Source organism: Haliotis rufescens, unplaced genomic scaffold (genome assembly GCF_023055435.1).
Source record: "Haliotis rufescens isolate VD_foot unplaced genomic scaffold, xgHalRufe1.0.p SCAF_141, whole genome shotgun sequence".
Taxonomy (NCBI): Eukaryota; Metazoa; Mollusca; class Gastropoda; order Lepetellida; family Haliotidae; genus Haliotis; species Haliotis rufescens.
In genome coordinates this window covers 139761-167678 of record NW_025963826.1, presented here as the reverse complement: position 1 = coordinate 167678, position 27918 = coordinate 139761, and the positions used below count along the sequence as shown (strand labels likewise).

Sequence of the window (27918 nt, the reverse complement as noted above, 5' to 3'; positions counted from 1 at the left end):
AGAAGCTTACTCGCCGTGATATAACTGGAATACTGTTCAAAGCGGCATTCAATCAAACACACTCACTCACTATAGATATGTATGCTACAGTGTGCCTAGGCCCCGTTCCACAAAGCGATCGTAGCACTAAGACAATCGTAACTCACATACTTTAACATAGACTTACGACAATCGCAGCGCTACGATCGCTTTGTGGAACGGGACCCTGAACTGCCGAGATGAAAATCCACCGTGAACAAAAATGTAGCTGGATGAGTGAGTGAGTGAGTATGGTTTTACGCCGCTTTTAGCAATATTCCAGCAATATCACGACGGGGGACACCAGAAATGGGCTCCACACATTGTACCCATATCGGGAATCGAACTCGGGTCTTCGGCGTGACGAGCAAACGCTTTAACCACTTGGCTACCCGACCGCCCCTTGCTGGATGAGTAGAAAACCAATAGGAAACTCGAATGACACAGTTCGCGAACCGTCATCTGGGTTAATGGCATGTTGAGATGATTTTAAGGTATTATACAAGTGTCCTCAATATTGACCCAGGCCTTATCTGAGCCCTGACCTTAGCTTTGTATCATTAAATAAGGCCCCTTTATATAACGTTCTTCGGGGAAAGTGGGACGGGGGATGCTTAGGATATAATATTTTTACGTTGAATGGAACAAGATCACTATAAAAATGTTTGTGCAGACTGTTGAAGATAAAATCCCGGGGCACCCCAAGAATGGGGTCGTGTTTTGGGGAATAAACGTGTTTCACTGCTAAACGTGTTACACGTAGCCCGATTCGTGAAGATCCGGCATAGAATAGGTCTTCAGCAATCCATGCTGAGGGTAAAAGGCGACTACGCTTGTTGAAAGACTTACGGGATCGGGTGGTCAGGCTCGCTGACTTGGTTGATGTATGTCATCGTATTCCAATTGCGTGGGACCGCCTCCGTGGTCTAGAGGTAGAGCGTCCGCCCGTAGAGCGGAAGGTCCGGGGTTCGATCCCCGACCGCGTCATACCAAAAGAAGTTAAAAGATAGTACTTGTTGTTACCCTGTCTGGCGCTAGGCATTAAGGGGTTTAAAACAAGGACTGGTCGGTTCGGAGTCAGTATACTGTGTCTGAGTGGGGTATTCATGTTAAACTGGGGCATGGTATCTCAGTGAGCTAGCACTATAAATCGGCATTAGTCCGGACTAGTACAAGCAGCCACACACACACACACACACACACACACACACACACACACACACACACACACACACACACGTGCATGCTATTGTCTATTGTCTATTTGTCAATCCCACAAACTTTAGGAAATACTCCATTCCTTGATCCATGGGGCGTTTGTTTCAAAACGTGGTGACCATAGATACAGTTAGATATATATCTGCACAGGTTCAGGTCAATTTGTCCTGGTCGGGTTCGATTCCCGACATGGGTACAAAGTGTGAAACCCATTTCTGGTGTCCCCCGTCGTGATATTGCTGGAATATTGCTAAAAGCGGCGTAAAACCATACTCACTCACTCAGGTGAACAGTTGACTTGCCTTCGCATGTGTTTGTGACCGGTGCAAGATACGCACACCTTTTCGAGAACAACTGGTATCATCACTTTTTGATAGTGATTCATGAACACATGCTCTTGATATGGTCGGAATCGTACAATCGACTCCACTTTGGGCAGATATTTCTATTTCTATACGAATATGGAAATGGCTTTATCACCGTTATTTACGCAGCATGGCACAAATAGCTATAGAGATTTGGGTTGCCCGTCACTGCCACGATGTGTGATGTCGAATGCAGGGCCACGTCAATACTTCACGGGTTTGAACATACTACGATCCTCCATCACCCGTGACTACATACAGCCTCTGTGCGGTGTAGTAGAGACTCGTGTCGTCAATCAATCACGGAATACAAATAGTTCCTTCTCCGTGCATGAAGCTTGTGCAAGCCCTACCTTTACCTGATATTGAATAAAAGCCACACAATCATTTCCATAATCACACGAAATCACTGTTAACAGAATCAGCTGTACAATTCCGGCTATTTTAAAGCATGTGTTTACGAATAAGTAAAAAGGCTTAAATGATGATTCTTGGTGTTCGCGAAAAAGTATATTTTGAACAGATGGCCGCAAAGATGAGGCACATATTGCGCGATAAATGGTGCCGTTTTGTGTGTCGCAATTGAGGCCTCTTTGGCTTCTCCTCGCTGGAACCAGGCCTTGCAATGAGTTGTTATTTAATATAGCGACTACATTGCAAGTCGGACGTATGCATTCACAGGTGATGGAGGTGTATACAAAAACTGAAGTATTGACGATGATAAAAGCACCAGTCAGCCTGGTAATCTGACTGTTCTATCACAGGATTATCCTTATGGTTAAAACGCTCCCTGAAGGCCCGGGTTCGATTCCCAACATGGGTACAATGTGTGAAACACATTTGTGGTGTCCCCCCCGCCGTGATATTGCTGGAAAATTGCTAAAAACGGTTTAAAACAAGGACTGGTCGGCTCGGAATCAGTATACTGTGTCTGTGTGGGGTATCCATGCTAAACTGCGTGGACTGACACTATCAAACTAGCATTAGTCCCGACTAGTACAAACAAACAAAAATACATGTACATGTCCGTCGCTAAATAAGTGAAATAAATAAATACTTTGAACGCGAAGTTAAACTCCATTTCACCTCACCATCACTGGGGGGCGGACGGGTAGCCTAGTAGTTAAAGCGTTCGCTCGGCACGCCGAAGACCCGGGTTCGATTCCCGACATGGGTATAATGTGTGAAGCATATTTCTGGTGTCCACTGCCGTGATATTGCTGGAATATTGCTAAAAGCGGCGTAAAACCATATTCACTCACTCACCATCCCTGCTCCTCTTTGCCTGTCAGCAACACAACCTTTCGCCAGTTGATGTTAACCACTTCAGATGTTATCTGTACAAGATAACTGGTATCACGACCTGTACGAACCCACGTGTGTCACACTATCAGCTGACATGGTTAAGACTTATACTGAATGACATTACTAAAAGACTTTTTGTGCACTGAAATGATGAATATCATGCTCTGCATTCTTTAGGGACCAACTATTTTGTGTCCTGGGGTTGGGTGAGAGGGTATAATGTTTACTGGCGACAGATTACCTTTTCCATTCCTGCTCCTAGACGAACATACAAACATGTTCTTTGACAGACAGAAAAATACTATGCAATACAAACATCCAGGCAGTCCACCAAATAATATATTTTTTTTGAGTGAGAGAGTCCAAGGTTAAAGCCAGTATTGTAGCCATGATTTGTGAGTTCGAACGTCGACTTGCATCTCTATCGCTATTCCTGTCGCACTGAGTTGACATGACTGGTTGGTTGGTTGGTTTGTTGTTTAACGCCGCAATCAGCAGTATTCCAGCTATATGACGGCGGTCTGTAAATAAACGAGTCTGGACCAGACAATCCAGTGATTGACATCATGATCATCGATCCACGCAATTGGGATCGATGACATGCTTCCATCAAGTCAGCGAGCCTGACCACCCGAACCCGTTAGTCGCCTCTTACGAGAAGCATAGTCGCCTTTTACGGCAAGCATGCGTCCTGAAGACCTATTCTACCCCGGTCTTCACGGGTCTCCTGTCGCATTGAGTTGACATGACTGAAACCCTGCCATAAACCGTCTCCCTACTTATAGCCATTAATGTGGCTCAATCTTAGTGTCAGTTGTCCCTGGGATTGGGGTGGGTGGTGTTGAGTGGGGGGGGCTTAAATGACTGGTGTTTGATAGTCAGATACGATAGACTTGGAAAGCCATGCAAAGAGGTTTACGTATATATTTAAACATGTTATTTACATATGTTTATGCATGGCAACCATATTGTTTGTTTGTCTCAAAATCACCTGGACCCTACCTTTGACAAACAACACCATTTTATCGTGCCTATGACCGTTTCTTTATGTAGTATTAAGTTACAACAAGAGTTGTGTTCAAGAAGGCTGCATCTCTTGAACAGCACTTACACTACACACTTCTCTATACACGGACATTAAGGTCGCAGTGCATGTGTACCCGGAGCCGCGTTAGCATCCATTACTTCCCGCTGAACCCAACCTGCTTCTGTGGCCATATACAAACAAATATCTTTACATGCATGTATTTGGCAAACAGCGCGTTTGTCGTTCATATGATTATTATATTGTTTACAGATTCAAAGATATAAACGCAGCAAAGGTTTTTATCATCATCATCATCATCATTATTATTATTAATGAACTAATGGCTATAATCTGATTGGTAAGCGGCCGTTCTGCGCAAACCCATACAATACGGCTGTTCGGCCTGAACGGATATCATTACGTGGTAAGGCGTGATGTTACGTCACTTGCTTGTGACGTAATAATCGCCTTTGTTTTCTCTTGAGTTACTATCCCGAGAGTCAACTGGAGGGCACAAACCTTTTGATCAAGTGTCACAGAAATATTTCTTCTAAGTGCGTCCTTGTCACTTGTGAACTACTGTTTGAATCTTGGCATGTGTCAATAACAGGGGGTGCAGCAGGGGATGTAGGAGTTGATAATATGCACGCTACCTTCGTGACTTACAAGACCATTTAACTCCGAGAATCCGCAACCCGTCATCAACAGGCGTTGGATGAGGTAAAATGGGATTTAACGTCGCGTCCAAGATTATTGCACTTATATAGCGACGTGCATGTACGTGTATGTGTGTGTGTGGCTGCTTGTACTAGACCGGACTGATGCCGATTTATAGTGCTAGCTCACTGAGATACCATGCCGCAGTTTAACATGAATACCCCACTCAGACACAGGTATACTGACTCCGAGCCGACCAGTCCTTGTTTTAGCACCTTAATGCCGAGCGCCAGACAGGGTAACAACAAGTACCATCTTTTAACGTCTTTTGGTATGACGCGGCCTGGGATCGAACTCCGGACCTTCCGCTCTCCAACAGGCGTTGGGGACATGACTGGGACATGTTTTGGAGTAATTTAGTTTCTTAGTAAGATTACACGGCAAAATCATTATCCAAGAACTACGTGCTGTTTTCGTTTATGAGCAAGGGACCGAACGACCATCTGGTACTCAGACCCGGGACGTGGGCGGTCGTATTAACTGGCTCCCGAAACTACCCGAATTCTGTCAGACAAAATGGTTTTTCAGCCGCTGATTAGGTTCACCCAGCACATTTTCAGGACAATCGGAATGTACCGAGATCACTTTAGATCCGTGTGACCAGACGTCTCATTTGCTTTTCAGAGTTGCGCCCCTTTGTCACACGAGACACCTATGGGTTGAGTTGACATGACTGGTTGGTTGGTTTGGTGTCTAACGCCGCACTCAGCAGTATTCAAGCTATATGACGGCGGTCTGTAAATAATCGAGTCTGGACCAGACAATCCAGTGATTGACATCATGAGCATCGATCCACGCAAATGGGATCGACTCTCTGTTCGCCCCGATTATGTTTCCACGTTTGTCAGTACAAGACCGTGATCGTAGGTTTCATCAAAGTGATAAACATCCGAGGCCGCATCATGTCGGGATTTCCTCCCACACCAAACCGACACCCAGTGATGTAACTTCAAATATTGTTCAAAGCCGCGATAAACAAAACCCACTTACTCCCGGCCCCCGAGAGCAATTTGTATTGTGTATAATATCTGGTAAATTATATTTCCTTTTCAGTGTCCTTCGGGACAACATTTTTAAAAAATCCCCCCTCGGTCATTTACTGAAGTCGATCGAACAGTTCCACAACAAATACGGCCCAAGGATCTAATCTTGAAATGTAGACGACATGTGACTGTCTATGGTATTTTATGTAAACACCATCACGTGATCGCGCGGACTTCTGATGATGAATGACAATGCACCGTGGCCGCTTTAGAAGATAGCAGTGATAGGTCGGAGGGATTCGTCACATGGCTAAAATGCTGACTCATCCCAGCTCCAGATCGCGTTGTAGTGTTTTCACTTAAGGATATCAGTAACTACAGACCAGTTCAATTCTTAGAGACGGAGCGCGGATTCCCAATCGTAAGTTATCACTTCCAGTCTCTCTCAGTCAGTGTAAGACCGGGGTGCAATAGGTCTTCGGCAACCCATGCTTGCCGTAAAAGGCGACAATGCTTGTCGTAAGAGGCGACTAACGGGATCGGGTGGTCAGGTTCGCGGACTTGGTTAATGCATGTCATCGTATCCCAGTTACTCGGATCGATGCTCATGCTATTAATCACTGGATTGTCTGATCCAGACTCGATTATTTAGAGACCGACGTCATATAGCTGGGATATTGCTGAGTTTGGCGTTAAACAACAAACAAACATAGAAACAAACAGTCAGTGTTGTTCACTGTAATTAGAGTATTACGTGGTATAATTAGAAAGTAAACATTTTTAATATTCAATTTGAGGTTTCAAACGTGGATTTGATAACTGTTCATTTTATTCGAAACGGAACACGTTACAGCTTTCGAATTTAAGGTTTGCCTACATTTAACGCAATGGCAGTGTGTATGTTTATTTTTAAAAATATGAAGTATGTTCAATATTCTGTCATTCGGGTCGATATATGTTTTATTATAGCTGAAATGGATGGAATTATCATTAAACCGCCCGCATGTTATCAGAAATGAGCGGGCCACTGTAACTTGATAATGCCCTCATATTGCTTGACGCCGGGCTATTATCACACCCGTTGTTAGGTGACGTTATAGCATAGGGATAAGTGACGTACCGTTCAATAGTGACGTCATCTGGTGACGTTTCCATATTTGTAAAAGTCGGTCAGTGACATTCGTGTTGATTGCAGTAAATGTTTCCAAACCGATATTGTTGTTTCTTTTTATCTGATAACAAAGTCCATCCATTTAGAGCTATAATAACGGTAACATTATTTTTCAGGACATTATTATTTGCAGAAGCCCTCCGTCTTTTCAACCGCCCTCCTTCGTCGGCCAGTTAATGGAACACCTCGGGCTTCTGCAAATGATAATGCCCTGAAAAATAGCGTTACCCTTATAATAATACACATAACCCTACGTGAAAAAGTAGATCCAAGTGTGAAGCTGTGTAGATGTCACATTGACCTTGTGCATGTAAAGATCCGGGGTAGAATAGGTCTTCAGCAACCCATGCTTGCCGTAAAAGGCGACTGTGCTTGCCGTAAAAGGCGAGGCGACTAACGAGATCGGGTGGTCAGGCTCGCTGACTTGGTTGATGCATGTCATCGATCCCAAATGCGTGGATCAATGCTGATGATGCCAATCACTGGATTGTCTGGTCCAGACTCGATTATTAAGAGACCGCCGTCATATAGCTGGAATTTGCTGAGTGCGGCGTTAAACAACAAACAAACAAACAACATTGGGAACCGGTGCGAATTTCGGCATAGACTTGGTCCCCAGCAATATATAATTGAGAGGTGACTTAATGGATTTGGGACGGGGGAAGAGAAGGGGGGCTCGGTAACCGTTTGATGGCGTATCATCTTTCCCCGACTTAGTGAATCGTTGCTCGCAATACCAATCACTGGAATGTCTGTTCCAAACTGAAATGTTGCTGCACATGAGTGCCGCGTTAAACAACAGATATAAACAAAACTGTTTACTGGGTATCCACCTTACATGTGCTGCCACATTTGCTTGTTATAATCTAATAACCGCAACACGTCATCTGTCAACGTTTCCAATGAAACAGTCAGCAAATACCAACAAAGCCTCAAATAGATTTGATACCGGACCAATCACAAGGCAGGATCAAAAGCAGAGTAATTCGGACGCCTCATACGGCCGGATCCCCCGAATGTAGGATATTAACATATATGATATACAGTAAACTACGGTTATAACGAACACGCTTATAACGAACTGACGGTTATAACGAACTTACTTTTTTGGTCCCGACTATTTGTTGTAGTTATGCTGTATATATGCTTATAACGAACTACGGTTATAACGAACTAAAATTAGTAGTCCCTTTGAGTTCGTTATAACCGTAGTTTACTGTATATAAATTTACATTGCGCCAATTTCCAGGGGGTAGGACGAATTGTTTTGATGCCATTGACTTAAACTCTAGGACTTTTTTGGACCTTACATACTCAATAACAGCCGCTATTCTGTAAACACGTAATGCTTTTATCCAAAGTGTGCACATTCACTGTTATGCACATTCATATGCTCTAAGAGATAGTTATCGAACGCCAATTCCAAGCGCTGTAAAGTAAAAATACAGAACTTTTCTTTATTTCCCGTACCATGGTAAAACCCTGTTGAGACGAGAAATAAATATGTTTGCCTGGTCGATATGCGGGCGGTCTTTGGTTCGGAATCTGCGTTCCTTAGTCGTTCTAGGGCGGTCGGGTAGCCTAGTGGTTAAAGCGTTCGCTCGTCACGCTGAAGACCCGAGTTCGATTCTCGAAATGGGTACAATATGTGAAGCCCATTTCTGGTTTGCCTCGCCGTGATATTACTGGAATATTGTTAAAAACGGCGTAAAACCATACTCACGCACTCACTTATGCGTTCTAGAAAACCTTCTCGCTGATCAAAATTGTAAACATCTGAAACTTGCATAAAACTGAGCATTCCTCTCCTATCCATTCCTTGAGCATTATGCTGACCGACCGTTACATCCTACCCCACAGTCGACGGGTGGATTGATGTGTCCGGTGAAGGCTACACGCTGTGTGTCCTTACACGCCGGGGGCACGGGTGGCCCAGTCGTCTAAGGCGCCGCGATTCGCTGAGGGAGTTGCGTCCCTTGGGCACGCCAGAAACCTATGATTGTGGGTTCGAATCCCGGTTCGCCCCGATTATGTTTCTAGGTATGTCAGCACCATACCCGTGCTCGTGGGTTTCACCGAAGTGGTAAACGTCTGAGACCTGCATCACTTCGGGCTTTCCTCCCACATTAAGCTGACACGCCGCGATATAACTGGAATACTGTTAAAAGCGGCGTTAAACCCAACTCACCCATCCACCCCATGTACACGCCAATAGACACAAGGGACAGTGCGTGTGTGTCTCTGTAAATTCACGGAAACACCGACTTGTTCCTGTTTTCGTTTAGTTTAATAGAACGCATCTAAATATACGATCCTGGACCTCGCTTCACTCAACAATCTTAGCGCTACGACTGCCGTAATCCCCATACTTTAACATAGACTTTGCTTTGTGGAACAGTGCCCCTGGTTATCTTCCTCTGACAACATCAAAGAAGGTCAACGGCCTCAGGGTACCTCCTTATATGCCAACAGGCACGCTTGTCGCAAGCTACAAGTTATCGTCTGCTACCAACATTTACGATTGTCGTAATTTCCAGGGTATCGTCTGCTAGCAACATTTACGATTGTTGACAGCTACATGCTTTCTTCTGCCGGTTACGACTGTCGTAAGCTCAAGGTTATCTTCTGCTACCAAGATTTACGATTGTCGTAAGATGAAGGCTATCGTGTCTACTAACATCTACGATTGTCGTAAACTTCATTTTATCTTCTTCTACCAACATTGACGGTTGTCGTAGGATAAAGGCAATCGTGTCTACTAACATTTACGATTGTCGTAAAGTACATTTTATCTTCTGCTACTAATTAACATTTACGATTGTCGTAAATTACATTTTACCTTCTGCTACCAACATTTACGGTTGTCGTCAGATACAGGTTATCGTGTCTACTAACATTTACGATTGTCGTAAACTACATTTTATTTTCTGCTCCCAACATTTACGATTGTCGTAAGATAAAGGCTATCGTGTCTACTAACATTTACGATTGTCGTAAACTACATTGTATCTTTTGCTAGCATTTTACGACTGTCGTAAGATAAAGGCTATCGTGTCTACAAACATTTACGATTGTCGTAAACATTTTATCTCCTGCTACCAACATTGACGATTGTCGTAGGATACAGGTTACATGTCCTCAACTGAAAAAAGTTTACTTCTATCAACAAAGGTTGTCTTAATAATACAGGTTAATACATCTTCCAACTTTTTCGATTGTCCAATGCTATAAGCTGTTACCTTCTACTAGGGGGGCATGGGTGGCCCAGTCGTCTAAGGCGCCGCGATTCGTTGTGCAGAGTTGCGTCCCTTGGGCACGCCAGAAACCAATGATTGTGGGTTCTAATCCCTGTTCGCCCCGATTATGTTTCTAGGTTTGTCAGCACCATACCCGTGCTCGTGGGTTTCATCGAAGTGATATGCGTCTGAGACCTGCATCACTTCGGGCTTCCCTCCCACATTAAGCTGACAAGCCGTGATATAACTGGAATACTGTTAAAAGCGGCGTTAAACCCAGCACCCTATTCCCTTTTAAACCACACCCGTGTAACGGTACCGGTACCTACTAATGAATGATCTGCTCCCAACTGTGGGCAGAGTAAGCTTCTCCAACTCGTTCACTTATACAAATTAACAGTTATCTTCATGATGGATGGAAGTGAATATATCTGCTCCGTGGTTACATTTACGAGGGTAATGTTACAATATTCAATTCTGAACAGGATCAGAGACAATACAAGCTCTTTTCTACAAATAAATACGTTAGTCGTAAACCAACGGCCATATCAGTTGAGACGAATGAAAACCACTTCTGACCCTTGATTGACCTCCATTTCATCTACAGGTAATTTTGGAGATTGAAATTATATTTCGACATCTCTTCTTTTCCAGACAAACATAATTAATTTTAGTAATTGACAAATCTAAACAACGCATTCCTCAATTGAGAAAAGATATGTAAGGACATTTTATTTTATTTTGATTGTCATACGTCATGTCATATTTCAGATCAAACACACAGTAAAACAGGCAGCACCTGGATTGGCTGACTTTTCCTACGCCATCATGGGAGAAAAGGTTGAGACATCAAAGACGGTGACGTATGGGACGACAGATCTCGAGAAGCCTGGGGGTGACGTTCAGACCCAGCCCACCCCAGAACATGGGGTGAGTGTTTTTTTGTTTGTTTGTTGTTTAACGCCGCACTCAGCAATATTCCAGCTATAGGACGGCGGTCTGTAAAATAATCGAGTCTGGTCCAGACAATCCAGTGATTGACATCATGAGCATCGATCTAAGCAATTGGGATCGATGACATGTATCAACCAAGTCAGCGAGCCTGACCACCCGATCCCGTTAGTCGCCTTCTACGACAAGCATAGTCGCCTTTACGGCAAGAAGGTTTCTGAAGACCTATTCTACCCTGGAATCTTCACGGGTCGGGGGGTGAGTGAAATCTACAACACATGTACTTATCTCAAAATAATAATCTGAAAGAACAGAAATCATAAAATGCACAAATGTCAGTGATCGTTTGCAAAACGCATTATATATAACCAAATGTTCAATAGTATTATGCTTCGATGCCTTCTTGGACCAACAAAATCAACTCGCTGTATCCGATGTTCGATATTGATGTGACCTGTACCGTTATATCCCAGGTGGACCGTGTACCTATAAATGTGTTTAAACGTAGTGAGTTTGGTTTGATATCGCTTAGAACAGTATTCCAGTTATTACGGGGTACCAGCTTGATCATGAGGAAAACCCGAATTTTTGCAGGTCTTAGACCGGAGCCGGGGATTCTATCTCCAGCCGCGTCACACCGACAAGATGGCAGTTACCTAAAAGATAGTTATTATTGTTTACCTGTCATGCGCTCGGCATTAAGGGAATAAAACAAGCATTGGTCGGCTCGGAGTCAGTATACTGTGTCTGATCCGGGTATCTATGTTACAATGCGGAATGGTATCGCGGGTGTTGGCACTATAATACTTGAATTAGTCTATAATACAGTAATCTACGGTTATAACGAACACGCTTATATCGAACTGACCGATATAACGAACTGATTTTGTAGTCCCGTCCATGTGTTGTATATGTGCTTATAACGAACTACGGTTATAACGAACTAAAATAAGTGGTCCCTTTGAGTTCGTAATAACCGTAGTTTACTGTACATGCAGACACATACATACGCACGCACACACGTACACACACGCTGAGACAGTGTGTATATAACATATATTTTAAGTGTAATAATCTTGAAGACATCTCTTAGTCGTGACAGAAACCTTTGATTGTGGTTTTGAATCCCAGTTTGTCCCGATTATGGTTCACAATACCCGTGCACGTGGGTTTCACTAAAACGGCAAACCTCTGTGACTTACATCCCTTCAAGCGTTCTTTCCAAATCAAACTTACACGCCCTCATATAAATGAAATATTTGTCAAAGCAGAGTGACAACAAACTCACTCATTCACTCACTCACTCACTCACTCACTCACTCACTCACTACAGCCTTTGATGGCCCTTTTGTTGCGACTGTTTACTTCTTAACTCTCTTGAGCTAAACACTGCTTGAATCGGAAGTGATATGTGAGTGGACTTTATTTTGTTTATTAACACACTTCATCATTCTTTCTTGTATTTCTGCTACACAGAAACTGACCCCACGACTCATGATGTCCATAGTTGCAGCCGCCATGGGATCGTTCCAGTTTGGCTACAACACAGGGGTCATCAACGCTCCTGAAGCGGTACGTGTTATAACAGTCAAAAGCATTAACCGTTAACACTGGCTGTGCACGCACCATACGGGTGCACGGGTGGCTAGTCGTCTGAGGCGCCGCAAATCGCTGTACAGAGTTACGTCCCTTGGTCACGAGTGAACCCTTTGACTATGGGTTCGAATCCCGGTTCGCCCCGATTATGTTTCAAGGTTTGTTCGCGCCATACCCGTGTTCGTGGGTTTCCCCAAAGCGGTAAATGTCTGAGACTTGCATCACTTCGGGCTTTCCTCCCACATTAAGTTGACACGCCGTGATATAACTGTAATACTATTCAACTCACTCACATACCATACTCGTTTTATTAACGTCAGTAGACGGTTCAGTTAATGGGGATATTATTATAATATTATACCGGTACCTCTGTGTGAGACCCGTGAAGATCCGGGGTAGAATAGGTCTTTAGCAACCCATGCTTGCCGTAAAAGGCGACTATGCTTCTTATATTATGTCGTAAGAGGCGACCAACGGGATCGGGTGGTCAGGCTCGCTGACTTGTTTGATGCATGTCATCGATCCCAATTGCGTGGATCGATGCTCACGATATTAAATCACTGGATTGTCTGGTCAAGACTCGGTTATTAACAGACCGCCGTCATATAGCTGGAATATTGCTGAGTGCGGCGTTAAACAACAAACCAACCAAACCAACCAACCTATGCATGGGCATTGTACTGAACGCACTCTTATACATATCTTGGCAAAATATTACGCACCGGTTCCTTCCGAAAGTACCCACCTTGTTGACTGGGATTTATAGGGGCTATTTATACAGCAGACTCATCTGACCTTAGTGCATTACAACTAGATCCAATTAAAGGACGCACATCACTTATGATTTCTTGAGAAAACTGCAAGTCACCTCTCTCCCCGACATATATCAGTGGACTCTTATCAAGGGCGGAGCTTTGTAGGCATTGTTATGTACAGCAACACTCGTGAAAGTTCAACAGCACGTGTTGACGTGTTGAACATCACTAAGAAGGCCTGTAGTTGTACATCACTAAGAAGGCCTGTAGTTGTACATCACTAAGAAGGCCTGTAGTTGTACATCACTAAGAAGGTCTGTAGATGTACATCATTAAAAAGGCCTGTAGTTGTTCATCGCTGAGAAGACCTGTAGTTGTACATCACTAAGGAGGTCTGTAGTTGTACATCACTAAGAAGGTCTGTAGTTTTACATCACTAAGAGGACCTGTAGTTGTACATCACTAAGAGGACCTGTAGTTGTACATCACTAAGAAGGCCTGTAGTTGTACATCACTAAGAGGACCTGTAGTTGTACATCACTAAGAAGGTCTGTAGTTGTACATCACTAAGAAGGTCTGTAGTTGTTCATCACTGAGAGGACCTGTAGTTGTACATCACTAAGAAGGCCTGTAGGTGTACATCATTAAGAAGGCCTGTAGTTGTACATCACTAAGAAGGCCTGTTGTTGTACATCACTAAGAGGACCTGTAGTTGTACATCACTAAGAGGACCTGTAGTTGTACACCACTAAGAAGGCCTGTAGTTGTACATCACTAAGAGGGTCTGTAGATCTAAATAATTAAAACTGCCTGTAGTTGTACATCACTAAGAAGGTCTGTAGATCTAAATAATTAAAAATGCCTGTAGTTGTACATCACTAAAAAGGCCTGTAGTTGTACATCACTAAGAAGGTCTGTAGACCTAAATAATTAAAACTGCCTGTAGTTGTACATCACTAAGAAGGCCTGTAGTTGTACACCACTAAAAAGGCCTGTAGTTGTACACCACTAAGAAGGCCTGTAGTTGTACACCACTAAGAAGGTCTGTAGATCTAAATAATTAAAACTGCCTGTAGTTGTACATCACTAAGAAGGTCTGTAGATCTAAATAATTAAAAATGCCTGTAGTTGTACATCACTAAGAAGGTCTGTAGATCTAAATAATTAAAAATGCCTGTAGTTGTACATCACTAAGAAGGCCTGTAGTTGTACATCACTAAAAAGGCCTGTAGTTGTATTTCACTAAGAAGGCCTGTAGTTGTACATCACTAAGGGGGCCTGTAGTTGTACATCACTAAGAAGGCCTGTAGTTGTACACCACTAAGAAGGCCTGTAGTTGTATATTACTAAAAAGCATGTAGGCATAGTATTGACATATAGGGATTCATAAGAAGTAGCGCCGGCTAGCATTGCTAGGTGGTCCCAATTGCATACTTATCGGATAGTGATATCAAGATCGCGACCACCCGGATCAAGGCTACTTGAGGCCAGGGTACGGTCAGTGACGAGGTGAATCTCCCACCCACGTGTCTATTGCCACAGCCCACATGCACCGAGGAATGCCTATGTCATAAACACCTAGATAACGTTCGTGTTCATGAGTCACGTGATCAAAGTTTAAGGGCCATCAATACATGGCAAGCAAATGCTCTATCCTGGATTGTCTGGTCGATTGTTTACATGACGCCGTTTTAAACCTAGACTACTGCTGTGCTGCGTCAGGCAACAAACAATAACATTTTTTTAAGGAAAATCTTCTTTCATCTTCCAGAGGCAAGGGAGTTAACCTATTATAAAAGTCCACTTTCCACCCTTGTCGAACTAAGCTTGAATTCCGTGGCTCGATCGTAGCGCCGCATGTGACTATTTCGAGTTACGTCCCTTCTATGTCTTCCTACCGACCAATCCAATTACGCCACTCACATCACTTGCATTTGCTTCGAACAAAATGGCGGCACCCAGACAAGACGATCTAATCGATAATCATGACGTTTTTTTGTAATAACGGGACTTCGCAAAATGCATCAAATCAGTTGAGCACCTTGATTAAAAATATGAAAAGATATGAAAAATATCTGTCGAAGCCCAGTTGACAGTACACATGGTCTTCAAATTCTGCAATTGTTCGAAATGTGCACTGAACTTTACGAACCGGATGTCGATATCGTCACGCGATTTTAATTGAACTTTGCACAGCCAGCCAGAATTGAACTCTAAAATACCAGCCAAGTTCGGCAAGGTTAGAAACTGAACTTTTATAGTCAGTAAACTCTTTTGCCTTGGGACGATGATCCTTTTATGCCACCGGTAGAAATGTGCGAGATTAGAAAACCGGAAACGACAAGCATCTGAAGCAGTATCCCCAGAGCTCCCCGAATGTTTCTGGATGCGTTCAGGCCTGGACATTTTATATCACAGTCCCACTGGAAATATGTTTCGGGTCAAAATGGTTCGATTGTTATTCCTGGATTGCTACGCTCCTTGCGAAGTTAACTAGACTGGAATGCTCCCATGACCTGCCTACATCGTTCTCCATTGCTATGTATCAGCTTAACGTTTCTTAAAAGTTGTGTGAGCCGGGTTACAGCCTTGAAGGCCTTAATAAAGCTTTCAAAACGTATTATGGTAAACATATCGAGGACATTTCCAAATTTGGGGTCGGTCGGGTAGCCTAGTGGTTCTAGCGTTCGCTCGTCACGCCGAAGACCCGGGTTCGATTTCCGACATGGGTTCAATGTGTGAAGCCAATTTCTGGTGTCCCCCGCTGTGATATTGCTGGAATATTGCTAAAAGCGGCGTAAAACCATGCTCACTCACTCACTCACTCCAAATTTGACCCATCAGTGACACAAATGATGTTCGTTATAATTCTCTTATTGACATTATGTTTGATGCATCGTGCCTTGCTTGTCGTGTCACAATTGACCCTGTTCGCTCTAAAGTCCGACGGTGGTTTCAGGGGCATTTTGAAGTGATACACACTTATAGATAGTATTGTCACAAACATTCATAGAATTTCCTTTTTGTAACCTGTGTACTCGTAGTGATAATTCGTGACATGTGTCAAAAGCGGGATGTACGGGGTTTCACGAGCTGCACGTCCATGTATATCCTTCGAAATTCAGGGAACACTGATGGCTCAGCCGTCTGAGGCGCCGCAATTCACTGTGCAGAGTTGTGTCCCTTGGATCGTGGATTCGAATCACGGTTCGCTCTGATTATGTTTCTAGAATTGACAGCAGCATACACGTGCTCGTAGGTGTCACCAAAGCTGTAAACGACAGCAATAACCAACATGAATATAACTGTTTGTTTGTTTGTTGTTTAACACCACACTCAGCAATATTCCAGCTATATGACGGCGGTCTGTAAATAATCGAGTCTGGACCAGACAATCCAGTGATTGACATCATGAGCATGCATCGCTGACTTGGTTGATGCAGGTCATCGATCCCAATTGCGTGGATCGATGCTCATAATATTAATCACTGGATTGTCTTGTAAGATTTCAGGGGATTTGGTATGTAGGCATCCACCCTTAACTTACAGTAGCCAGCACGTCGTAACTGTAAGAGGGATGGGGGACAAAGGGTAAATAAGTATGTGTTTATCTATATAATATGACTGTCTCTCTTAGAAGTGAATCGTAAATCATCAGAAGCTCCTTGTCAATGTAACTCTGATTCGATGTCAGTCTCGGACATGTCTGAGGAGTGAGTGAGTTGGGTTTAACGCCGCTTATAACATTATTCAAGTTATATCGCGGCGTGTCAGCTTAATGTGGAAGGAAACCCGAAGTGACGCAGGTCTCAGACGTTTACCACTTCGGTATATTGAAAATCGGTCTATATGTATATTCAAACGGTTCAATTTTAAATATAAACTTCCAAGCCAAATAGTGATCGAAAAGGAAAAGTAAGATGTTCAGATTGGCATGACCTGCCGATTGATAGAATGGGCCCATCCTACCACCAGTCTAGGCGAAGTAAGGGTCAAAGTGGTCTATTAGGCAAAAAAACGCAACTCCTGGAACCAGTTCCCTCAACCAACAGACTCCGGTCCTTCACCGACACAGGGACACAACCCATGGTTGGTTGGTTGGTTGTTTAACGCCGCACTCAGCAATATTCCAGCTATATGACGGCGGTCTGTAAATAATCGAGTCTGGACCAGACAATCCAGTGATTGATATCATGAGCATCGATCCAGGCAATTGGGATCGATGACATACATCAACCAAGTCAGCGAGCCTAACCACCCGATCCCGTTAGTCGCCTTTGACGACAAGCATAGTCGCCTTTTACGGCAAGCATGGGTTGCTGAAGACCTATTCTACCCCGGATCTTCACGTGTCCGTAATATACCTGAATACTGTTAAAAGCGTCGTTACACCCAGCTCATTCAGTCACAGGGCATATACACATATTTACGATTTTGACATTATTTTTCAGAGGATCAAGGATTTCATGAACGCCACAGACATATCACGTGACGGTCAAGAGATGGACGTGGACACTCAGACCAACCTGTTTGCCGTCCTGGTGGCAGCCTTTGCCATCGGTGGCGCTGTCGGGGGTTTGTTGGCGGGTCTGTGGGCAGATTACTTTGGCCGGTGGGTTTACGTTCATACAACATGTGTTGCTCTTGATGACAAGGTATTTATTTGCTCGTTCGCGAATTCAGATTCTGGCACAACTATTAAACACAAACCTGTACATGAAATACATCATACGTGACGTGTCATGAACGTGGCGTATCCTGTGCGTGACCTACCATGAAATTGACATACCCAGTAGACGGACTCTTAGTATGACGTATTCAGTATTCGATGTACCTTGTACGTGACCTTCTATGAATGTGACGTACCTTGTAGACTGACTATCTGTATAACGTATCCAGTATTCGATATACCTTGTACGTGACCTACTATGAATGTGACGTACCTTGTAGACTGACTCTCTGTATAACGTATCAAGTATTCGATGTACCTTGTACGTGACCTGCTATAATGTGACGTACCTTGTAGACTGACTCTCTGTATAACGTATACAGTTTTCAGTGTACCTTGTACGTGACTTACTATGAATGTTACGTACCTTGTAGGCTGACTCTCTGTATGACGTATACAGTTTTCAGTGTACCTTGTACTTGACCAACTATGAATGTTACGTACCTTGTAGACTGACTATCTGTATAACGTATACAGTTTTCAGTGTACCTTTACGTGACCAACTATGAATGTGACGTACCTTGTAGACTGACTATCTGTATAACGTATAGAGTTTTCGATGTACATTGTACGTGTCTTACTATGAATGTGACGTACTTTGTAGACTGACTCTTAGAATGAAACACCCAGTATCCGATGTACATTGTACGTGACCTACCATGAACCTGACGTACCCTGTTGACCGAGGCACCTGTAGTATTTGTTGATATGTGTGACATGACTGCGTGTATTGCAATTAGAATAAAGTTATAACACCATTATTTTCTTATCTCTGCAAACCAGAACATCCTAAGACAAACACATTGTGACGTGTCTCGTGGAAAAATTGAAATGTATGCCTAGAAAAGTATAGTTTCTATAGTCTTCCAAAATAATTTTTTATGACGATCACCATGAAATATTAAGTGATAAGATATATTATGTTGTCATTTTCAGAAAGAATGGCTCTCTGATTAACGCAGTGATAGGCATTGGCGCTGCCGCTCTGCTGTACTTCGGGCGTATGGCGGCGACCTATGAGATGATCATTGTCGGGAGGCTGGTCGTGGGATTCAACTGTGGTATGTCTATTTGAAGGTTCGACCGCCTCCGTGGTCAAGAGGTAGAGCGTCCGCCCGGAGAGCGGTAGGTCCGGAGTTCGATACCCGGCCGCGTCATACCAAAAGACGTTCAAAGATGGTACTTGTTGTTACCCTGTCTGGCGCTCGGCATTAAGGGGCTAAAACAAGGTCTTGTCGGCTCGGAGTCAGCGTACTGTGTCTGGGAGGGGTATTCATGTTAAACTGCGGCATAGTATATTAGTGGGCTAGCACTATAAATCGGCATCAGTCCGGACCAGTACAAGCAGTCACACACACACGCGTGCATGCACGTTGCTATATAAGTGCAATAATCTTGGACGCGACGTTAAACTCAATTTCACCTCACCTCATCTATTTGAATTTCTATCTACCTGATTCTGATTGTGATAAAAAGTCAATGATAATGTTTATCGCTTACAAAACGGATATTTCTTGAAAAACGCACTTTGCAATTTTTGTCATTACTTTGAGGAATGTTCCCTATCGGCGGAATGGATTGTTTTCAGTTTGTTAATATAAGCATACATCCAGCTATCTTAGTTAATTATTCATCGCGATATTTCGTGATTCTGTTTTAAGTGGCGAGGGCTATAGGATCTTGCTCCTATCTAGCCTATGGAGAAGAGTTATACGGGATATCTTGTATTTCTTTTACATTTTTTCCCAAAATATACCGTATTCGACGTAATAAGCGCCCAGGGCACTCTCAAAATTAGAAATAGAGGTCTCGTATTAAAATATTTTTTTGGTGAAAAAAAACAGAGTTGAAAGATCGTAAATTTCGTGGTTTATGCTGACATCCTGAAATGTTTATATACGACAGATATATTTTTTTCAGAATTTAATTGCCCATAATTAAGGGTGCATATAACACACGAGTGCGTATTATACAAGAATAAATAAGTATGTGTACATTCATCAGTCGAAAGGGGTGCTATTTGGGATTGTTCACTAGCTAATATATTTTGCAAATATCGCCGTGGGCACTTATTAGAGCGGGGCGCTGATTACGTCGAATACGGTAAGTATACAACGTCAACGCCAGATAACAAACTTGATTCATCTTCCCGAGCTGAGAACGTCCACTAGCCTTTTTATCAAAGTCTTGTTTCCACCCTTACCACATGAAGCCTACCACTCATGCATTCATCCATCCATCCATCCATCCATCCATCCATCCACACACACACACACACACACACACACACACACACACACACACACACACACACACATATACATACAGCGCACATATCGATAGTCCAATCAGAGAACGTTTCACAAATATAACATCCACGACTGGTACAGCTTCGTATGAAAGTGATTTACCGCTTAGAAAATCCCAATGATTGCCAATGTCGTTTTGTGTCAGGGATAAAATCGCGAATGTTTTCGTTATCTGATCGACTAGGTTGTCGCCTATGGTAGTCGCCATCTCTGAGAAGCTATACGTGTTAAGAACAGCAATCTGATTGGATATCGCGTTTTCATTACAAGGGGCACAACTCGTGATCTACGCGAGGTGGCGCCAGGGTCGAGCCAATAAAAGTGGCCTTGATGTGGCAGTGTTGGAAACGCGGCTTTGATATAGGCTAGTGGACATGCTAGCCTCGGGAAGATGGTCTCGATTACACGCTGAAATAGATTCCATTGATCTACCAGACAATCCAGTGACACGATAGCGCATTTACAAGATATATCGTACATGCTTTCAGGTCTCTACACGGCACTAGCACCCATCTACCTGAGCGAGATCGCATCAGTAAACATCCGAGGAGCTCTGGGTGTACTGCATCAGCTGTTTGTCGTTTCCGGTATTCTAATCTCGCAAATTCTCGGCTTCCCCGAGATATTAGGAAACAAGGAATACTGGGACATTCTCTTGGGTAAGAATGATAATATCTTATCCACAAATACGTCAAATGTAAGTTCACACGAACACGTATCTTGGAAGGTCTTTTTTATGATCAAATCAAGTCCAGAATCAGAATTCATCATTTCTTGGTAATAATGTGGAATCTTAAAATTATGCGATGCGACTTTTTTTATTTTATTATTTTATGTTTCGCAAAAATTATTCGCATAATACAAATATGATCATTTAGTTTGAAGTATAGGCTGTTATACGGACGTCTCACGATTTCTGGATAAAATATTTTACCTGTTTAATGTGATTTATTGCCAAGTATAATCGTGTCTCTAAAACATTTTGACAAACTAAAGAAAATTATCTTATAAATTACAGAGGCTATGTAAAAGTGCAATGCTGCCCCTAAGTGATATTGCAATATTGGAAGAAATTTACCATTTGTTGTCGAGAATAGATGAACAACGGATTGGAAACGTGGTGTAAATCATTATTTCCAATTGGGCACGGGTGGCCGAATGCAGAGTTGCGACCCTTGGGCACGCCGGAAACCTCTGATTGTGGGTTCGAATCCCGGTTCGCCCCGATTATGTTTCTAGGTTTGTCAGCACCATACCCGTGCTCGTGGGTTTCACCGAAGTGGTAAACGTCTAAGACCTGCATCACATATGGCTTTCCTCCCACATTAAGCTGGCACGCCGCGATATGACTTGAATAATGTTAATAGCGGCGTTAAACCCAACTCACTGTCTCATTATTTCCTATGCGTTGCGTACCTTGAGCACGTCAGAAACCTTTGATTGTGGGTTCAAATCCTGGTTCGCACCGATTAAGTTTCGAGGTTCGGTAACACCAGGCCCGTGCTAGTGGGTTTAATCTTAATGGTAAACTGAGACCAGTGGGCGGTGTGGTGGCCTAGTGGTTAAAGCGTTGTCTCGTCATGCCGAAGACCCGAGGTTGACTCCCCATAGGGCTACAATGTGTGATGCCCATTTCTGGTGTCCCCCCACTGTGATATTGCAGGAATATTTCTAAAAGCGGCATAAAACCATACTCAGGACTTTCCTCTCACATTAAGCTGAGACACCGTCATACAACTGAAATACTGTTAAAAGCGGTGTTAACCCCAAATCACTCACTAACACGCACTTACGCATGCGACCCGTGAAGATCCTGGGTAGAATAGGTCTTCAGCAACCCATGTTTGCCGTAAAAGGCGACAATGCTCGTCGTACGAGGCGACTAACGGGATCGGGTGGTCAGGCTCGCTGACTTGGTTGATGTATGTCATCGTATCTTAATTGCATGGATCGATGCTCATGACGCCAATCACTAGATTGTCTGGTCCAGATTCAATTATCCACAAACCGCTGGAATATTGCTGAGGCCGGCGTTAAAAAACAAATAAACAATCACACAAACACTCACGCATTCGTCTTTATGTTATTCTCGTCCAGGTTTGACGGCAATACCGTGCGTGGTACAGCTAATAGTGATGCCATTCTGCCCGGAGAGTCCACGACATCTACTAATCGCAAAAGGCAGAGAACAAGATGCACGAACAGGTTTGTCCATGTTTCTGTGCAAATCACAAGAAAACAATTTATGTCAAGGTTCGCAACCGAGAATGAAGTCTTGGCGGGAGGGGGGAACCTCGAGGAGGGATATTGTTACTTTTGAATCATCCCCCCCGAATATGACTTCGTGAAGCGATTCATGAACCGACATCTTCTTAGATTGATTCTCACATTTATCAATTATGTTGTATTTATTTGTTACCTCAACCCTCATCGGCAGTGCATGTGCACAAACTGATGAGCGACACATGTTGTCACAAGCGTTGTGCACAGTAAACGTTAACAGTAAACTACGGTTATAACGAACTCAAAGGGACTACTAATTTTAGTTCGTAATAACCGTAGTTCGTTATAAGTACATATACAGAATGACTACAGCAAGTAGTCGGGACCAAAAAGTAAGTTCGTTATATCCGTCAGTTCGTTATATCCGTCAGTTCGTTATAAGCGTGTTCGTTATAACCGTAGTTTACTGAACTTATTCCCCAGACCCGAAAAACACTGGGTTAAAATACCAAACATGATATGTGGCTTCAGATTTGATTCAAGTCTTGGAATTTTCATGTGAAAACTATCTTGACTTTTAACCAGTCAAATATAAACCTTAGAGGCTAGTTACTTTGACATAGTTCAAATGTAAAACATCAATGCAGGTCTTTTTTACGATTCAACGTAAAACCGACCCGTGAAGATCCGGGGTAGAATAAGTCTTCAGCAACATATGCTTGCCGTAAAAGGCGACTATGCTTGTCGTAAAAGGCGACTATGCTTGTCGTAAAAGGCGACTAACGGGATCGGTTGGTCAGGCTCGCTGACTTGGTTGATGCATGTGATCGTATCCCAAGTGCGTGGATCGATGCTCATGATATCAATCACTGGATTGTCTGGTCCAGACTCGATTATTTACAGACCGTCGTCATATAGCTGGAATATTGCTGAGTGCGGCGTTAAACAGCATACAAACAGACATCAGAACCACAAAGAATTCCTTCCCTGTGCAACCCGGTGTTTGGGTGAAGCAGCGACCACTACATTACTTTGGCCATGTTGATGCAACGTAAAAACGACCCGTGAAGATCCGGGGTAAAACCGTTGGTCTTATAACTTGACAGAAGTAAAACCTCAAAGCATCTCCCGGCTTCCTTGATTGGTGAGATTTTGTAAGGAGGCAAGATATTTTTTCAGCTACATCTGCAAAACCCAAAACTTTTCGTTCAAATTATGAGCCTATATATTTTCTGTAACCCCAAAAACATTTTTAGCGCTGCAGTCGCTTCGCGGAATCGAAGACGTTGATGCTGAGATATCGGAGATGAGAATCGAGGCGGAACAAGCTCAAAGCGAGGCCAAGGTAAGTCTGGATTATGATTGGAGGAACTTAAGATCGGTCAGCACTGATTAAACAGTAATATACACCGTCTGTTACAAACATAATACATGCAATTTGCATTTGATACAGACGCGTTAAAGACTTAACAAAGAACACAAATATTGTCTTCAAAATAATTAAATTGCATATGATTCCGTGGCATTTGATTGGCGTACCAACCATTTTTGTTTGCACTTATGTTTCCACAAACCGAAATCCATTGATTGGCTTATTATAGAATGGGTGGGTCTTTAATATGATTTGATGTTGGTATAAACGTTAGAAGCGATGTGCAGATTTTGCGGATTTACAGTGTGTAATCCGTGTTTCACGTTTGTACCTACTCAAACGCAGAAAACATAATGAGGTCAATTCTTAAAATGAACAATTTTTTTATTGACATATATTTCAGGTTAGCGTTATCAAGCTGTTTCAGAAGCGATCTCTGCGCATGCCCCTTCTGATCAGTATCGTCATGCACCTCTCGCAGCAACTCTCGGGAATTGTCGCGGTAAGTCACGTGATTCAAGCAAAGACGTTTATCAAAGTGGCATCTTACCATTGATACATAGTCCAGAAGTACACTAATAACCCATTTGGTCCAAGCGCACCGACAGAAACATGGATACAGATGGTAACATAGTTCTGAAGAAACTATAGTGCGCACTTAGATGAATAGGAACTGCCACAGAATTTGAGAAGCGTCAAGTATAACATGTTAATCATCATATGATTTTGGTTTGCGTCCCTTGGGCACGCCAGAAACCTATGATTGTGGGTTCGAATCCCGGTTCGCCCCGATTATGTTTCTAGGTTTGTCAGCACCTTACCCGTGTTCGTGGGTTTCACCGAAGTGGTAAACGTCTGAGACCTGCATCACTTCGGGCTTTCCTCCCACATTAAGCTGACACGCCGCGATATAACTGGAATACTGTTAAAAGCGGCGTTAAACCCAACTCACTCACTCACTTATGATTTCGGTGAGTTCAAGCGATGTCACACAGGATTCTTCTCATATACGGTACTGTTTTATACACAATTCCAAGTGAATTGTTAGAGTTTGGTCTACCATGTCGCAGTTTAACAGGGACACCCAACTCAGACACAGTGTACTGTCTCCGACATGACCGTCCCTGTTTTATCCTCAAGATGCCGATCCCCAAGAAGGGTAACAACACGTACTATCTTTACCGCCTTTTTGTTTGACGCGGCCGCGGATCGAACCACCGACCTTCCGATCTCTGCGCTTTAAAAATGTAACCAACACACCTTAAACTAACAAATATGACTAGCTTCTTCATCTGAGGGTGGGGCGGTCGGGTAGCCTAGTGGTTAAAGTGTTCGCTGGTCACGCCGAAGACCCGGGTTCGATTCCCGACATGGGTACAATGTGTGAAGCCCATTTCTGGTGTCCCCCGCCGTGATATTGCTGGAATATTGCTAAAAGCGGCGTAAAACCATACTCACTCACTCACTCATCTGAGGGTGTACTATAAGGTGACATAATTCAGTACACTCGTGTTTTTATTACAGATCTTCTACTACTCGGGGAACCTGTTCAAGGGGGCAGGGCTAGATGAATCCACAGCCACACACGCCACGAGCGGGGTTGGAGCTGTCATGGTTGTCATGACACTGGTGACGATTCCACTCATGGACCGGGTTGGTCGACGGACACTGCATCTCATTGGTCTAGGCGGAATGGCCGTGTCTAGCATTTTAATTACAGTGTGCCTCTCGCTTCTGGTGAGTTGGAAGAGGATTATGTAGAAACTATGATAAACAATTACGATTACTTAAGCCATGTCAAGAATAAATGCACATTTCATTAGCATAATGTTTCTCTTATACAAACAAGATGCAATTTAAAAGTAAGTGGTACTTTCAATTTTTATATATTAGGGTCCTTTTCAGAGATTGGACCTGGCTTTCCAAATACGGCTATCGTCTAATAATAGATTGACAAAAGTGCCTGAGGGAAAGTTCTGTCATGATGACTAATTTACCCTCTCTAACATTAGCCATCCTCCCGAGGCAAGGGAGATAACTGACTAAATAAGTCCAGTTTCCACCCCTGCCGAACAAAGCTGGAATTCCGTGGCTCGATCGTAGCGCCGCTGGTGACTATTACGAGTTACGTCCCTTCTATGTCCTCCTACTGACCAATCAAATTCCGCCTCTCATATCCCTTGCATTTGCTTCAAACAAAATGGCGGCGCCCAGACAAAACGATCTGATCAATAATCATGATATTTATTGTAATAAAACGGGTCGTTCTGGACTTTTATCGACAGTTGACAGCTCTGCCCCGGGAAGATGCACATTAGCATAAACATCGTGTGTTTTTTTTTATATATGAACGACAAACCTAAAAGTTCATTGTATTCCAGGACCGGGTAGAGTGGTTTAAAGTGGCAAGCATCGCTACGTCTCTCCTGTTTGTCGTCTTCTTCGCCCTTGGACCAGGTACGTGGGCAAAGTGACCTCCTCTAAAACGATATAATAAATGAGTGACTGAATTAGATTTTCCACCGCTTCAAACACTACAGTTAAATCACAGAGTGAAAGCACGAAGCTATGCAGGTCTTAGACGTTTACCACTTTGAAACCAACGAGCATAGGTATGGTTCTGACAAACCTAGAATCATAATGATGTCTAATATGGGATTCCAAACAACAATCATAAGTTCCTGGCACGCCCAAGGGATGCAACTCTGCTCAGCACTTCGAGGAGCCGTGGTTACGTTGGCCATCGTTGCCCGTGTAATATGTAAGGTATTGATTAGACCTATAAGGTGTGACAACTAATTTTAGCACTTGGTTAAAATCATGAGTAAAAGAGCGATGGGGTAGCCTAGTAGTTAAAGCGTTCTCTCGTCACATCGAAGGCCCGAGTTCAATTCCCCACATGGGTACAATGTTTGAAGCCCATTTCCGGTGTCCCCCTCCGTGATACTGTTGGAATACTTATCGCTTAAAGTGGCGTAAAACAATACTCACTCACACTTTTATTAAAAGTAATTTAATTAAAACATGTTAACGGTTAGTTTTTTCAAACACAATTTATTCTTCTCATTTCAAGGCTCCATACCCTGGTTGATAGTGGCTGAGTTGTTCTCCCAGGGGCCGAGATCGTCCGCCATCAGTGTCTCTGTCCTCGTCAACTGGGTGGCCAACTTCTGTGTGGGTTACGCCTTCCCCCAGATGCAGGTAAAAATACTAAAAGTCCCCTATTTTCGATACAGGATCTCAATTTACATAGATATGTAAATTCCAGTTGACCCGTGAGGATCCAGGGTAAGAGACCCGTGAACATCCGGGGTAGAATACGTCTTCAGCAACCCATGCTTGCCGAAAAAGGCGACTATGCTTGTCGTAAAAGGCAACTAACGGGATCGTGTGGTCAGGTTCGGTGACTTGCATGTCATCATATCCCAATTTCGTGGGACCCGTGAAGATTCCGGGGTAGAATAGGTCTTCAGCAACCCATGCTTGCCGTAAAAGGTGACTATGCTTGTCGTAAAAGGCGACTAACTGGTTCGGTGGTCAGGCTCGCTGACTTGGTTGATGCATGGCATCGATCCCAATTACGTGGATCGATACTCATAATGTCAATCACTGACTTGTATGGTCCAGACTCGATTATTTACAGACCGCCGTCATATAGCTGGAATATTGCTGAGTTTGGCGTTAAACGACAAACAAACAAACCAGGGTAAGAATAGAGGTCTCCAGCAACATATGCTTGTCGTAAGATCGGGATCGGGTGGTCAGGTTCGGTGACATGCATGTCATCATATCCAACTTGTTTTTAAACAAAATTTTGCATTAATGACTAAATTGTCAATATATTAACTTGGTCTCGTCGATATATGGCTGAGATAATGCCGATGTGACGTGAAATTTTAACTCACTCACTCACTCACTCATATCCAAATGTCGTGGATCGACG

The 27918-nt window shown here is 43.3% G+C and overlaps 1 protein-coding gene across 4 annotated transcripts in view; it reads left to right on the top strand.

Annotated features, from left to right (window-relative positions):
* LOC124140791 (glucose transporter type 1-like) overlaps positions 1–27918 on the top strand; it is a 42287-nt gene that overhangs the window by 13406 nt on the left and 963 nt on the right. For 2 of the 4 annotated variants that reach the window (XM_046508564.2, XM_046508563.2), the window contains 11 exons: positions 10812–10970; positions 12468–12563; positions 17794–17954; positions 19008–19132; positions 20869–21039; positions 22478–22585; positions 23860–23948; positions 24379–24477; positions 25500–25712; positions 26357–26432; positions 27049–27176. In XM_046508564.2, coding sequence (XP_046364520.2) covers positions 10869–10970; positions 12468–12563; positions 17794–17954; positions 19008–19132; positions 20869–21039; positions 22478–22585; positions 23860–23948; positions 24379–24477; positions 25500–25712; positions 26357–26432; positions 27049–27176 — 1368 coding nt within the window. In that variant the 5' untranslated portion in view covers positions 10812–10868. Of the gene's footprint in view, positions 1–5913; positions 6055–10811; positions 10971–12467; positions 12564–17793; positions 17955–19007; positions 19133–20868; positions 21040–22477; positions 22586–23859; positions 23949–24378; positions 24478–25499; positions 25713–26356; positions 26433–27048; positions 27177–27918 lie in introns of those variants that run through there. The other 2 variants (XM_046508565.2, XM_048395778.1) reach the window with 2 other exon arrangements.